General features: G+C 43.1%; 1 protein-coding gene across 3 annotated transcripts in view; it reads right to left on the reverse strand.

The window, feature by feature from the left end:
• Positions 1 to 11,278: 11,278 nt before the first annotated feature.
• C6H1orf94 (chromosome 6 C1orf94 homolog) overlaps positions 11,279 to 15,588 on the reverse strand; it is a 36,417-nt gene continuing 32,107 nt past the window's right edge. For all 3 annotated transcript variants that reach the window (XM_090335280.1, XM_090335279.1, XM_090335278.1), the window contains 2 exons: positions 15,021 to 15,217; positions 11,279 to 11,710 (listed from right to left, as the gene is read on the reverse strand). In XM_090335280.1, coding sequence (XP_090191406.1) covers positions 11,635 to 11,710; positions 15,021 to 15,217 — 273 coding nt within the window. In that variant the 3' untranslated portion in view covers positions 11,279 to 11,634. The remainder of the gene's footprint in view (positions 11,711 to 15,020; positions 15,218 to 15,588) is intronic.

Below are 15,588 nucleotides of genomic sequence, written 5' to 3' on the forward strand. Positions count from 1 at the left end.
ACAATGAAGTTACTTGCATATCTCCCTTTATTATAGTGTCATTCACAACAGTCAGTATAGGGAATCTGTATAGGTATTTACTGGTGAATAAATGAGGGAAGAAATGAATGAAGAAATACGGCATATCTACACACTGGGATATTAATTAGCCACTAAGAAGAACAAAATCACTTCATCTGCAGGAATGTAGATGGAATTGGAGATCGTCTTGCTATGTGAAACAAGCCCAACTCACAAAGACAAATATTGTGTGGTTTCTCTCTAAAATCTTCTGATTGTTGTAATCACACTGACTGCTAAGGAAATATGTTTGCTCCTAGAAAATACATGTTAATGTATTTACAAGTAAAGAGGAAGTATATCAGCAGCTTGCTGATAACTGGCTCAGAAAATAATAATGTAAAAGAATGAATGAGGGGCCGGGAGTTTGGCCTAGTGGTTAAAGTGCTTGCCTAGCATGCATGAAGACCTGGGTTCGATTCCTCAGTACCACATACATACACAGAAAAAAAGCCGGAAGTGGTGCTGAGGCTCAAGTGGTAGAGCTCTAGCCTTGAGAAAGTCCAAGGACAGTGCTCAGGCCCTGAGCTGAAGCCCAGGACTGGCAAAAAAAAAAAAAAAGAATGAATGATAAAGCAAATAGAGAAAAAGAGATTAATTGGGGTATCAGCGCCAAAGCTATAGGGAAGCTCTTTCTTGCAGCTTACTTTTAATATAGATGCAATTGTTTCAAAATCAAATTTAACAAAAGCAAACAAAATATAGTAATAAGTCACCACTCATTTCTTCATCCCTTCTGCTATGCCTCTCTGAATAACCCTTATCAGCAATGGTTATGACATGTTTTATTTAATGTTTATGACCTCTGTGGACAGTAGGTGCTGCTCTCTTATTCCTTGTTTTTCAGCTTTTGCCACCTACAACTCTCTCTCTCTGTCTTTCTGTCTCTCTCTCTCTCTCTCTCTCTCTCTCTCTCTCTCTCTCTCTCTCAGCTTTTGCCACCTACAACTCTCTCTCTCTGTCTTTCTGTCTCTCTCTCTCTCTCTCTCTCTCTCTCTCTCTCTCTCTCTCTCTCTCAGCTTTTGCCACCTACAACTCTCTCTCTGTCTTTCTGTCTCTCTCTCTCTCTCTCTCTCTCTCTCTCTCTCTCTCTCTCTCTCTCTCTCTCTCTCTCTCCCTCTCCCTCTCCCTCTCCCTCTCCCTCTCCCTCTCCCTCTCCCTCTCCCTCTCCCTCTCCCTCTCCCTCTCCCTCTCCCTCTCCCTCTCTCTCTCGCTCTCTCTCTCGCTCTCTCCAGGTATTTGAAGGTTAATCCTTCACACTTTCTGATCTCTACTCAAATGTCATTAATTATCACAGTATTCCTTTCCTTAATGAGGGCAGGAACTTGGTTCATCACTGATTCATCAGTGTCTTCCATACTACCTGACAAATAGAAGGTACTCAAGAAATAGGTGCTGAGCAAAATACCTCCACTTTAGAAAGAGACCAAGGAATAGCCAGGTTTTAAATCAGCAATCTCTATGCTCTACTGGCTCAGTTTTCCCAATAAATTCCACAGATTGCCCCACATTAATAAAGAGACGACTGTAGCCAGGTGAGGTGGCTCAAATCTGTAATCCTAGCTCCTCAGGAGGCTGAGATCTGAGGATTGGGGTTCAAAGCCAGCCTGGGCACTAAAGTCTGTGAGACTCTTATCTCCAATTAACCACTAGAAACCATAAGTGGCATTGTAGCTCCAGGGGTAGGGTGGTAATCTTGAGCTGAAAAGCTCAGGGACAGAGCCCAGGTCCAGAGCTCAAAGCCCCACGACCAAGAGATTAAAAAAAAAGACACCTGTGTTCGACACTCTTGATCTGACTCTGGATAACCTCCACCCCTGGGATTTATGCTTTGGGGTACTCACCTTCCCTTGAATGGGTGCTAAACCTTGTTATCTCCTCATGTGTAACAAATAGAATATGGTAAAGATGATATAATACCACTCAGTTTAGTTACAAAAGACTGTCACTTGTATTTTGCAAGTAGACTCTTGCTGGCACTTTTTCTTGCCTTCTTTCTTACACATCACCACGTGCGAGATGTCCTATGGAGAGGCCCAGATGGCAAGGAATCAAGGGGGGCTGTAGTCAACAGTACGAAAAGAACTGAATCCTGCCAATAAGCATGAGCATTCATTCACTTTGGAGACAGATCTTCCTAGTCAGCTTTCTGACAAGACTGTAGTCCCAGAAGACACCTGGATTGCAGCCTGTTGAGGATCCAGCCAAGCCATACCCACATTCCCAACCTACAGAAACTGGGATAATAAATGCCTTCGTCTTAGTTCACTACATCTGGGAACAATTTGTTATGCAATAATGGTTAATTAATACTACAATTCTCTTCATCTGCACAGCACCTAGGGTTTTCTCCAGCAGGAGAAAGAAATACTGTGTTTGATTGTGTGTATGTATGTTACTCTCCCTGCAACTCATATCACAAACTTACTGGGCACAGCTGAGCACAGAAGCTCAGTAATTGCTTGTTAAAAATATTTGAGGACTCTCTCATTAGAAACCAATTGTGACCCTGGGCACCAGTGGCTCAGGCCTACAATCCTAGCTACTCAGGAGGCTGAGATTTATGATCATGGTTTGAAGCCAGCCCAGGCAGGAAAGTTCATGAAATTCTTCTCGCCAATTAATCCTCAAAAAGCCAGAAGTGAGCTGGGCATGGTGGCTCACACCTGTAAGCCTAGCTACTCAGGAGGCTGAGATCTGAGGATCTCGTTTCAAAGCCAGCCCATGCACTAAAGAATGTGAGACTCTTATCACCAATTAATCACTAGAAAATGGAAAGTGGGGCTTGGTTCAGTAGCCTTGAGCTGAAGAGCTCAGGGACAGCGCCCAGGCCGAGTTCAAGCCCTGGGACCCACCAAAAAAATAAAAATAAAATAAAAAAGTGGATCTGTAGCTCAAGTGGTAGAATGCCAACCTTGAGTGTTAAGTGAAAAGCTAAGGAACAGTGCCCAGGCTCTGAGTTCAAGCCCTAGTACCAGGACACATACACAAAAAAATCAATTATGATCAGGACTATACAATAGCCTATGAATTTGGTCAGTGCTGATGGACCTGGTAGAGTTGTTAAATTTGCAAAGCTGAGAAGCAAAACCTAAACTGTGAGTACTCCACCATGGTGCTGCTCCCCCATGAATCCCCATCTGGGTGGTCAGCTTGTGCCTTGGACAATATTCTTGGCCTAGCATCCTTAGCATCGTAACACGAAATGACATGAGAGGACAACACGACCTGTCCATCCACCTGTTCTAATTAATATGCTTTTAAACCTTTCAAGGAAAACCAATTCTCCTCCTTCATTTACACCATACAAAGATTTAGCCATAAAATTTCGGCTTAGAGTAATCACATCCTGAATCAATGACTTCTTTTTAATTTTTTTGAGGTGCTTTTTTAAAAATCCCTCTAACATGTTCATTTTAATTTTAAAAATGCTATTTTAAATGGTAGGGAGCCTTTTAATTCTCTTCTCTTGGTTATAAAAAAATAATAGATAGGCAGAAATGTGTTATTAAAGCTATTTTTCTTGGCGTTCTGGTAATTTAATAAACTGCTGAAGCTAAACCTTAAGATTTTATGATGCAGCAAGAAGAAGACTTGTCTGTTGATTAATAGCTTCTGATAGTCCCTCACCCAATCCCCCTCCTTCCTGGGGTGATTTCTGAAGGACATGGGCCATTTCTGAAGAATGAAGATGATTGGGGCAGATATTGCACGAAGGTATCATGTTCAAGGAACTTCTAACTTCAGGAACACATATACACTCTTCTCAAGACTCTAGGTATTAGTGAACGAACTGAGGTGAATCTCAGGAGACTGAGGATGGACACTTAGATTTTTTTTATATCTTCCGGGCACTTTACCAATCTTAAAATGTTTCCATATCAGGCTGGAGGTGTGACTCAAGCAGTAGAGTGCAACTGTGAGACCCTGAATTCTAGCCCCAGTAGAGTTTCAAAAATAAGTAAAAAACAAAAATAAAAGTATAGTTTCCACATCAAGTTCCTGGAGGGCACCTTACTCTGCTCAGCCCACCATGACAAAAGAGAATACACTTAGTAGATTATATAAATACATAAAAATGGAGAAATCTATTTCACACAGTTCTTTTTTTTTTTAATCTTTGCCAGTTCTGGGCTTGAACTTGGAGCCTGGGCACCATGCTTGAGCTTTCTTGAGGATAACACTCTACCACTTGACCCACAGTATCTCTTCTGGCTTTTTCTGTGTATGTGATAGGGAGGAATCAAACCCAGGGCTTTGTGCATGCTAGGCAAGCACCCTACCACGAGGCCATGCTCCCAGCCCCTTCACACAATTCTGAAGACTGGGAAAACCAAGGCTCAGGTGGGGGTGAATAGGCTTCATCCCACGTCCTGGACCTCATGGCTTGTGTGTGGCCTCCACCTTGCTCTATGCCCACAAGACCTTTGCTATGGGGAAGAGAACAAGCTGTTCAGGGTCCCCTTCTTATTCCTGTCATGACAACCCCACTCTCATGACTTCACCCAGCCATAATCACCTCCCAAAGGCCCATCTCCCAATGCTGGGTTTAGATGACTACTTAGGAATACTGGAAGACCACCAGCGTTCAGTCCATACCAGAGGGTGGTCTGGGTGCTAATTTTCCGCCTCTTTGTGGTTCAGCATCTAGGTAGTACCGTTGTTGCAAAGAAAACCTTCCCTATTAAGAAGTTTTTCTTCTTTCAGCTAGTTAGCTCTAAAAAGGAAGAAAACATGATTGTCAGTCTGTGAAATTCAATACTTCATGTATGATGCAAGGGAGATGTTCTATAAATGAATACCACACAATTAACTACAAAGAGAGATGCATAGGTGAATAGATGGAAGGATGGATGAGTGGATGGAGGAAGAGATAGATGGATGGATATTACCTTTTCTTGATAGAACTACTAGTGAGAAAGTTTCATTTAAAAAAAATGTCACTAGTATTAGGTCAGCTATGTGTAAAAGAAATCCACAGTAACTGGATTTTTTTTTTGTAGGAATCCATGTTCTTTTTATATAAACAAAACCCAGGCACTCCAGGGTTTACTCAGCACCTCCAAAATCAAAGGGGTTATAAAAGCTCATCTTCAAGCCTATTATTCCACTAACCTCATGGTGTAACTTTCACCTGAATAAATCACAGACAGTGCACTGTCCTGCATCCCACTTGGTCAAAAGTCAGTCACATTTTTTGGATGGTCATGTGTCAAGCTCAAAGTGGAATTCTGTTACCAAGGAGAAAAAGGAAAATGCATATTTCATACCAGCCAGCAAAGCCCGTCATACCAAGGAACAAATAATACATAACTTTTGAGAAGTCCTGAGGGAAGAGCTCCAAGGCTGGAAGTCAACCATCCTTTCTCTGTGGAAGGGTCCACTGCCAAGTCTCCCAGTTGCCAGTTCTCTGTCTTCTACTTCTCACAACAGAAACTTCATACTGGAAGAAAGGCTTTGAAGTCCTATTCACCTAAATCTCAAGAACTGTTACCCATGTGATATTCCAGCAGAGGTCTCTCATTAGAGGCTGGGATGCCAGAAACAGGGAAAACAAGAGTGAGAATATTGAGCTTGAGGCAGTCACCCTGTGAGGTTAAGAAGATGCTGCATCCTGGTTTGTGCCTCTGAACCAAATTGACATTTCTTACAGGGTTAGATAATCATGTTGATGGATGCCCCATGGTGTTTGATGCTTCTTAGTAGCCCTTATCATGTTGTGAAGAGTTGTTCTTACCCATAAAAACATACTGTTCCTCAACTTTGTTATTTAAACCACATTCAGGCTATCATATTTAAATGTTTGCACACAAGGTTGTCCTGAGAAAGGAGTCTGCAGGCACTGGATGAAGGGGGCTTACACCTTAAGAATAGACAGAGGGAGGATTTGATACAGAATCCAGTATGGTTAAAAAAAATGTTTAACCAAATGCCAGTGGCTCATACCTGTGATTCTAGCTACTCGGGAAGCTTCGATCTGTGGATTGCAGTTCAAAGTCAGTCCAGGCAGGAAAATCTTTGAGTCTCTTATTCTAAGAAACTACCAAATAGCCAGAAGTGGAGCTGTGGCTAACGTGGTGGAGCACTAACTCTGAGGAAAAAAAAGCTCAGGGACAGTACCCAGACCCCGAGGTTCAAGTCCCAGTACTAGTACACACACACAAAAGAGGAATGTTCAGTGCCGCTTTGCTGAAGTTTTGGGTGACACTAATATTTATCCTCATGGCTCTCAATGTGTTCCTTTAAGGACCTCCTTCCCTTCCGTAGTAACTATGACTTTCTGGCTGTGCTTTAAAATTCATGGGGCAGGCACTTCGCTTACTGCTCAGCTCAAAGAAAAAGTTGTCGGTGAGTCCTCATTCAATGATTGAGGTGGGCTAGGGCTGAACCCCAACAGGAGATGCAGGGCAATCCCTCCCAGACTTTATCACCATGAATCAGGAAAAGCCCATCTTGCCTCTTTCCATGAGTGTTTCTCTGCTTTTCCTGAACAGAGGTGGGAGAACCATGTATTAGAAAGGTGTGGAGAAATCCAAACCAGGCCCTTCCTTAGGTGAAATTTCCACTCGAGAACTTTCATTTTATTCCCTTCAATTTTTTCATGAGCATCCATTAGTTGTAGAGGTCAATTCATTGCGCATCTATGAATTGAATGTACCTAGATCAGACTGCAAAATTCCTTCACGTTTTTGGGAATCTGATTCTCACATTGTCCTCAGCTTGGCACAAGAGCTTTGGGAACTTGAAGCTTGGGTTCTGTTCAGCACATATTTTTGACCATCAGCCAAATATCCTACTAGATGGCATTCTTACATGTAATTTCTTTCTTTAAACACTTACTTTTATTAAAGTAATGCATGTTTGTAGTATCTGTAAATTAAATAGTGCCAAGTAGTACTAAGAGTCTCAACAGTGAGACAGTGATCCTGGTGTCTTTTTCCTCACCAGCCCCTCATGCCTTTCATTGGTGACCCCTTGAAGCCCCCTCCACTCTCTACACTGGCATTATCCCCAGATTTCTAATGATGTGAGCTGCATGGTCTCTAGAACCATCTATTTTAAATATTACCTCAGCTCTATTCATATCCTCCTTCCACCTCCACCTTCTTCCCACTACTGTTAATATCATTTCTGATTAAATCCATATTTGGACTTTTCTCTATTATGACCACTTAATATTGTTCACTGCCAACTTAGTAATGATTGTTTTAATTTTTATTTGAATTTATGGCTAACTCTTCCTACTTCATCACCAAACACCGTGAAGCAATTTTCCAGAGTCAACTCTGATTTTTTTTTTTACCATTTTTCCCTTCTTCAAGAACCATCCATCCATTCAACCCCTCCCAAGACACACATCTTCCTAGAAGTCACTAAGATGTACTCCAAGCTGAACTGGTGGCAGAGCCTCTCTGTAGAGAATGTGATCTGTGACTTTGAGATAAGACCTTCCTTCTTCTTCAACTCAGGGACTCTTCTAAGCCTCCCTCCTGCACTGGATTCCTGGGTAGACTTTCATCTTAATGGGGCATCAACATGCCCCCTGCTTAGCTTCCTGACAAAACAAAAGGTTTAAGGTAAACTTAAGGACTTCCTGTATCTGAAAATGTCTTTATTCCACCTTCATTGTTTAGTGTTTGGGGTTTGAATTCTAGACAGAAAATCATTCCCAAATCAAATTCCAACCCCTTCCAACCTTCTAGGTTCCATTGTTATTGTGGATTGGACTCCTGAACACTGGCATGCTTCAAACGCTTTTCTGAAACTTTCTGACACTTGTCTTTCTCCCTGATAGTCTGAAATTTCACAAGGCTGTGCCTTGAGGTAGATCATCACCATGCACTGTTTTGAGCCTTAGTTTGGCCCATTTAAGCATGGAAATCATCTTTGTTTTTGTCATCAGTGTCCCTCTCTATTTTCACTTTGAAGCCAGAAGCTACTATTATCCAGATATTGGGTTTTCTGGATACATCTTCATGTTTTCGTAGAGTTGCTATACAGAGGGTTACATGAAGCAGGTGATAACTGAGTACACTTCTTTTTGAACCATGTCTCCCCTTCTATAGCTGTCTCCTGTTTTTTCCCTCCCATCCCCGCCCACAAGATGTGCAGTTCACGTCCCACAGAGTGACCAGTTAATGAGTGTCATAGTTATGTTTGTTCATCTTCATTCCACCTTTTAGGTGTCTTCCCTTACCCTCCCAAATACAAGCAAACAAAAGGAAAACAAAAACAGCAATATTGGCATTTAAAAAGATCCCTTGTTTCCTTTACTTAGAGTTCATTTCATAGAACATTATTTTATATGATCATCTGTACATCGTTTATGCATATCCTCCTTTGGCCTCAGTCTGTGAATGACTAGAGTCCTATATAATTTACCAATTTTTGATTCTTTTATCTCCTATGATATGTTCTATGTCCTTTTGCCTTCTTTTCATGCTCTAACTCATCCATTTAAAAAATCAGTTATGACTGATTGGATTTAATTTTCCTGTTCTTTTCTAATAAACATAAAGAACAATTTTTACTCTTTTTGTCGGTTGTGGGGCTTGAACTCAGGGCCTGGGCACTGTCCCTGATCCTCTTTGTGTTCAGGCGAGTGATCTACCACCTGAATCATAGCTCCACCTCCAGTTTTTGAGTGGTTAGTTGCAGATAAGCGTCTCACAGGGGCTTTTCTTCCTGGACTGGCTTCAAACCTTGATCTTCAGATCTCAGCTTCCTGAGTAGCTAGAATTACAGATGTGAGCCACCAGTGCCCAGCTGGTCTTTACTTTTTAAAATGTCATATCTTCTCCTATCTTAGAATGCTAGTTGGTCTTTACTTTTCCTACCTTTTGTTTTCTTTCTTGCTGGAGACTGCCCAATCTATTATCAACAGCTTCTAAATGCTGATTGGAACCTCCTTGAAATACTTCCTGTTTCCTATAGAACAGACCATGGTTTCTGATTTTATGAACCTATGATAGGAGCTACCTATTACATTGGCCCATGCTTGCCTCTTATTCAGCACCTAGAACCTCCCACTTGAGATATTCAGGGCCCTGCAGAGAAACATGACTTATTTTTTATTTTTTTAAAGGAATCAGTCATCCATAGCTCTTTCCCCGCATTTCCTGGAGTTCATATCTATAAATATATGATCAGATGCACACAAGCATTGAACTTTCGTGTTCATAAGGATATCCTTCTTTGGTCTCACTGTATGTGGATGTGTAATTAACTTGCTTCTTGCATCTTTTAACCTGATCTGTTCCACTCTCATGCAATTCTGACTAGTGTACAAGTGGCTGATACATCCTAGGTTCCTTGAGGCTGGAATTTGTGTAGATTTTCCCATTCTCCTTCTTATTTGGGGATAAGTTTCATGAGAGAAAGGACAGAAACATCTATTTTATGATCTTAAAACCTCAGCTCTACCTTAAGGAGACACTAAGCCTATTATGTTAAGTGCTACCTTATCTTTTAATCCTTACAACTCTCATCACTAGCTTTAATAAAACTCAGATGTGAAGAGGTTAGGTTATCTGTCAAGGTCAAGACTAGAAAGTAAGAAAGTAGAACACTTATAATAAGCACACTTATTCTTGCTTTTATTCTGCCTCCCCACATGCAGAGATCAGAGGAGGGCAAGCTTGGGTCAATTCTGAGAAGTAAAAATTGACGATACTGTTAGGGGTAGACTTCTAATAGAGACTATCAAGGAGAAACAAGTACAAGCTGAATGAATGATTCACAGAGAACTCCAAAGAGGCCATGGAAGCGGCGAGCTGGCATTAGAACACAGGGAACTTGGAAGAGTACAAGCAGACCACCAGCAAGGTCTTCTTGAGGTGAAGGCAAATGCTCTTGTGGGCACTGGGCTTAGGCCACAAGAACTATTCAAGTTTCCCAGTCATTCTCTCTACAGGGCGTCAACTTAAAGGTGACCATGGCATTGATAAGCTAGAAAGTTAGAGCTGACAATATTGGTCCATTCTGAAAGGGCATAGTTCATCATTTTAGGCCCAAGAGCACATCTAACGTTGTCTTATTAGAGTATGTTAAAAGGTAGCACTTGACAATCACTTGAAAGAATAGATCCGATCAGTAATGGCTACTTAAGCAAGCCAGGGAAGAAGAGTCTATGGCTCTGTCCAGGCTCAGAGAAACAGAATGCCAGATGATCAGCTTGCCTGTCACAAGAATAGACTGAGTTAAAAAAAAAAAACATGTGCTGTCAAATGAAATATTATTCCGCCATAGAGAAGAATGAAATTATGTCATTGTCAGGAAAATGTATGGAACTAGAGATAATCATGTTAAGCAAAATAACCCAGGCTCATACAAGTTTCTCCTATTTTGTCTCATAGGTAGAATCCATATTTGTTTTAGAATGGCACGAATAGACGTCCTATTGGGGAGGGATGAGCAGAAGGGGATTAAAGGGAAAAGTATCAAATGGCATATATAAAACTCATTTTTTAAGTTTTTAAATAATTCTTTAAAGAGAACACATGCTATCAGGGGACTCCTATACTCTCATCTTTCCAGATATGGTCTCCATTAATGTGACCAGGATACTCTCAGTTGGATCTGAATTAGACAGGACAGATCTAAGGGAGTATTGCTAGGTGCAGTGCTGAGACTAATCTCTGGATGGGCATTGAGATACTACTTAATAGAGCCTGTCATCATCAAGATTCAGTTTGAAATTGTGTTCTAGGTCAGAATTTTCCCAGCTTTTGGTCCAAGAAATTCCACTGGGGAAGAACATGGTGGGATGCACATTCCTGAGTGGCATTTTGAGAAAGGAAGAGATGATCCCACATCAGAAAGCTGGTGCTCCTTCTAGGAACTATAGTGGCACTCTGAAAGGCTCCATCCAGACTATACACTCTCTTCTCATGGCCTGAGACAACATTGAGTCTCCTGGGGGAAATGTTTGCTGACGATTATACAGATAGTGCCAAATGCTGGTTGCTCAAGGCTGTAATCCTAGCTACTCAGGAGGCTGAGATCTGAGGATTTCGGTTCAAAGTCAACCTGGGCAGGAAAAGTCCCTGTGAGATTCTGATCTCCAATTAACCACCAAAAAAACAGAAGTGGTACTGTGGTTCAAAGTAGTAGAGTGCTAGCCTTGAGTGAAAGAGCTCAGGGACAGCACCCAGGCCCCACAACTGACCAGAAAAAAAATGATATAGCTCATTCTCAAAATAAATAGGCACATACACCATTTCAAGCAGCTCATAGTTTTATCATAAAATACAAACTTTCTAAAATTAAGTGTCTTACTTCTATTTTACCAACAACAACAAAAATAAAAATCACTCATGCTAGCTAAATACAGGTGCACATGTGGTCCAAAAGTATGAATGAGAAGGTGTGCTTTTGGTTTGTGCTGTGTGAGGGGGTTGTGCTTGAGTGTTGGTCAATAGATGATTCTGGTCTTGCTGTTTTCTGTCTTGGACTTTGGTTGGAACCTTGGCTTTCCAAACGTTATACCAAGCTGTTGCAGAACCCAGAATTCCAATGCCCTTTGCCCTGCTCCAAAGGCTTTGGGGGGTGGGAGGAAGGAAAAGAGAAGGAAATCTAAAAATTGATGCCATTCCCGCTGGAGGAAAAATAGGGGCTGTTCATCAGAGGCCCGCCGGACGTGGAGCCAAACCTAGAAGAGAAAGAATATGGATGCTGTGATGGAATTGCAGATGTTATTGGAGAGTTTGGTAGAGAGTAATACATTAATTTTGTGGCTGTCAGAGACTGTGAAGACCATGACAAGCTTGGAGGCTGGAAGCTTTAGCCGAATAAGAAAAGAGTTGGCTCTGGGAAAATAATATTAAAAATGGTACAATTAGAGAACAATAAAGAGCCGCCGCTTCTGTCATTAACTGGGATCAGTAAGATTCTCCCTCCCCCACCACACTCCACTCAGTGCTTGCAAGGATAATTTCTACAGAGCTCATGCAAACTCTATGCCAGGACCACAGAAAACAGGACGTCTCTGGATCTGAGCACCTTACCTGTATGCATATGCCTGCCCTATCTGTGTGACATAACCAGGTGTGCTCTCAGAAAGGTCTCCAACATCAGAGAATAAAGAGGCAGGTCTGAGCATTTGATTTTTTAAAGTCCAGATATTCTCACTGATTAGCACCTGACCCCATGAGCTCCTTCATTTCAAAAGCATTTGAGAAGTAACCTTATGCCCAGGGTTTTGCTCCACCCTCAGGAAAGGATGAGCCATGGAGATGTGAGCCTCAGCTTCCAAGAGTAGAAATACATACCACCTCCCTGCTTTTTCTCTTGGCACACTCCTATTCATACTTCAAAACAAAACCCCTTCCCAACCATCTCCTTGTTGAAGCCTTCCCCAGACCATGTACTTACACTTCTGGGATCTGATTGGAATTCCTTTGCCCTTTGCTAGGCTACTTTGAATGGAGCAGAGCTCAAAATAAATCCCGACAGACAAACAGTTAAATTTAGTCTAATCCAGGGGTTCTTGACTTATTTTCATTTGGGAAGATGCATATTACAGAAAAGATTCACATTGAAGGTATTCTCTTATAAATGAACAAAATTAAACACTTGAGGAGGGGGTCAGGCACTACTGGCTTAGGCCTATAATCCTGGCTTCCCAGCAGAATGAAATCTGAGATTGTGAATCCAAGCCAGCCAGCCAGTCCATGAGATTCTTATACCAATTAACCTCCAAAAAGCTAGAAATGGAGCTATGGCTCACGTGGCAGAGTGCTAGCCTTGAGCAAAAATAGCTGAAAAAGAGGGTGGGGGCGGGGGGCGAGGCAGGGGGAAAAAGGCACACACACACACACACACACACCCAGAACACTGCATTAACTTGATTCTCAGCTGATGACTGTGCTGTGGCATCTGGGAGCCAGGAAGAGGGAAAGAATCTTCTGGCCCATCCCCCCAACTGATGGCCTCAGCTGACTCTACTCCCTCCTCTCTGCTTCACCCAGGCCATTCCTACTTCCCCCTCAGAGACCAGGCCTCCAGCCTTCACTCTTACAGCTCCCAACCGGTGCTTCTCAGCACCTGACTGTTGAGACCTCAGGTCTCCCTCGCTCCTGGACAGAAAGTCCAGCACAGCAGTGTAGGGTAGGGGTGTTGCTGACCTCTAGGTCTCTGCAGCTTCCTTCAGTGACACCTCTAGGAAGGTGATAGCTGTTATATAGACACCCCCTCCCCCCAGGCTCATCTGTAGACTGTGCCTTCTCTCTCCTGTTTCTCTCTCCTCCACCCAGCACTTCACTCGGATGTGCACAACCATTGGGTCCCCAAGATGAGAAGCCAAAAGCTTTGCATAATCCAACACCACCCTTCCCTTTCCAATCCTATGTTCCACCTTTTTCAGGGATAAATCTCATACTTCAACCTGCTGCTTTTATCCCCAGGCCTCCAGCTGTCTTGTACCCTTCCATTTGGGCACTACTACTCCATTCCTTCTCACTGTGTGAGTACATACGTGTACACATACATGCATGTGCACGTAGATGCACAGGCACACACATATGCACACATGCCACCTGCAAGGCTCTGCCTCAGTGGCCCTCCACATTGTCTGGGCATGAATATGGTTGTGCTGTCTCATTTGTTCCTGGTCTCTGAAGGGAGAGAGTGAAGGGAGGCAGGACGTCCTTTTCATCTCAAGGTCCCCTGGGGGCTGAATTCAAATTAACTCCATGAATTAACAAAGCACTTTCTAGGGTGCTGGGTGCATCACACCACCCTGTCATCTAAAAAATGTAGACAGATCAGGAGAGAGGGAAGGGAAGGAAGAAGGAAAGTGGGGGGAAGCCCTAAAAGGATTTGCAGATATTATGTTCAAATAACACTATTGACCGCCTTCCTGAACGTTCCCCATGCACCCTAGGAAATTAAATGATCTGAAAATTCAAACAGTTAAAAAAAAATCTGTTAGTCTTTTCTTTCTCACAGTTTCTCCCAAATGGTTCTGACCACAGAAAAACTGCTTCCTCGTGTTTGCCCCTTTTAAGGTTAACCATCTGGTTGAGTCTAGGACTGTGGGGTAGGTATCACCTTTAGCCCAGATCCTGCTCCCCACCACACCAAGTGAGGAGAGATGGGCAGGCTGGCAGGCCAGGAAGCAATCTCAGGTTGTAGGGGGAGGGGAGGCGTTGCTTTCTAATCCTAGGGAACTGAATTTCTCAACCTGGAGCACACATTGAGCTTAGCAGCCTCAGATCATGGCATTATCAAAATTAGCTGAGGATTTGCTGCGTGCCAGTGAGTGGCTACTTATTGTGTTAAAGTAAACACAAAGTTGGTACTCAACAGCAGACAAAATTTGAGCAGAAATTTCAGCTTAAATATTGAGTTTGTGTTGGCTTTTTTTTCAGCTAAGCTCTCAGAAGATCCATGGAAGTGAGTCTCTCACTTTCTCTCTCTCTTTCTGTCTCTCTCCCTCTCTCTCTCTTTCTCTCTCTCTTGTTCTCTCTCTTTTTCTATTGAGGGGGAGGGACAAGGGGCTTTGGTGGATAAACATTGGAATGCCATTTGGCACAGCCTGTTGGGAAGTCAATGGGCTGTTTGGAAGATGAAGCCTAACCAAAACTCAGGAGGTAGCCAGTGGCCATGACAGCCTGAAAATTGCCTGGCCTTGTAGAACAAGCAAGTAGGTAATGTGTCTGCCACGCTCCATCCTTTGCCAGTGCCTGTGGAGGGAGGTATCCCTTGCTTCTGATAGGGTCCTATACTGTCTGCAAACAGACAACAGGACTGCAGTCTCAACAGACTTTCAGATGGGATCTCCCAGCCCTCCACCTCTACGCCAGAAGCCACAGAGCTTCCACAGGCACAAGGCCTCCCCACAGCACCACAGCCATGGGGCACACATACCAAGAAAGTTCTGCAAGGCACCCCTCTCCCACTCCCACCCCCTTCCTGCCCTGACTATAAATCAGACCTTCCAGGATGGGCTGAGGACTTACCCATATCCCTGCGGGAAGAGGTACTGAGGCCCATCTCCTGCCAAAGGGGAAGGGTCTCGGGGATTGGTAGACAGCTTCTGCGGTGTCCTCTGAGGGTAGGGATAGTTGGGCTGCACAAAGGGGATATAGCTCAGCAGGGGGGTATAAGAAGAGCGGAAAATCTGCTGGCCCATCTGTTGTGGGTTGTATGGTGTCATCTGCAAGTCAAGAGAAGAAGTAGGGGAAGATTATTGTTCCCCAGCCTTGACCCCAGCCCCTGCCACCACTTCTGTGCCTCTGTGTCCCTAGCCACCCAAGAACATGGAAGATAATATGTTGGGATAGAAAGGATCCAGGAATCAACTTGGGTAGGGTAAGCCTGACAAGATAATTGACCTGAGCCTTAATTTCCCCATCTGAAAATGGGAAGATACTAGAAGACAGAGAGAGAGAGAGAGAGAGAGAGAGAGAGAGAGAGAGAGAGAGAGAGAGAGAGAGAGAGAGAGAGAGAGAGAGAGAGAGTGTGTCAGTTGATACAAAGGTATGGACACATAATAAACATTATTTCCTTCCCCTTCCTTGACTCCCC

This window comes from Megascapheus bottae, chromosome 6 (genome assembly GCF_031878675.1).
Source record: "Megascapheus bottae isolate mThoBot1 chromosome 6, mThoBot2.hap1, whole genome shotgun sequence".
NCBI lineage: Eukaryota > Metazoa > Chordata > Mammalia > Rodentia > Geomyidae > Megascapheus > Megascapheus bottae.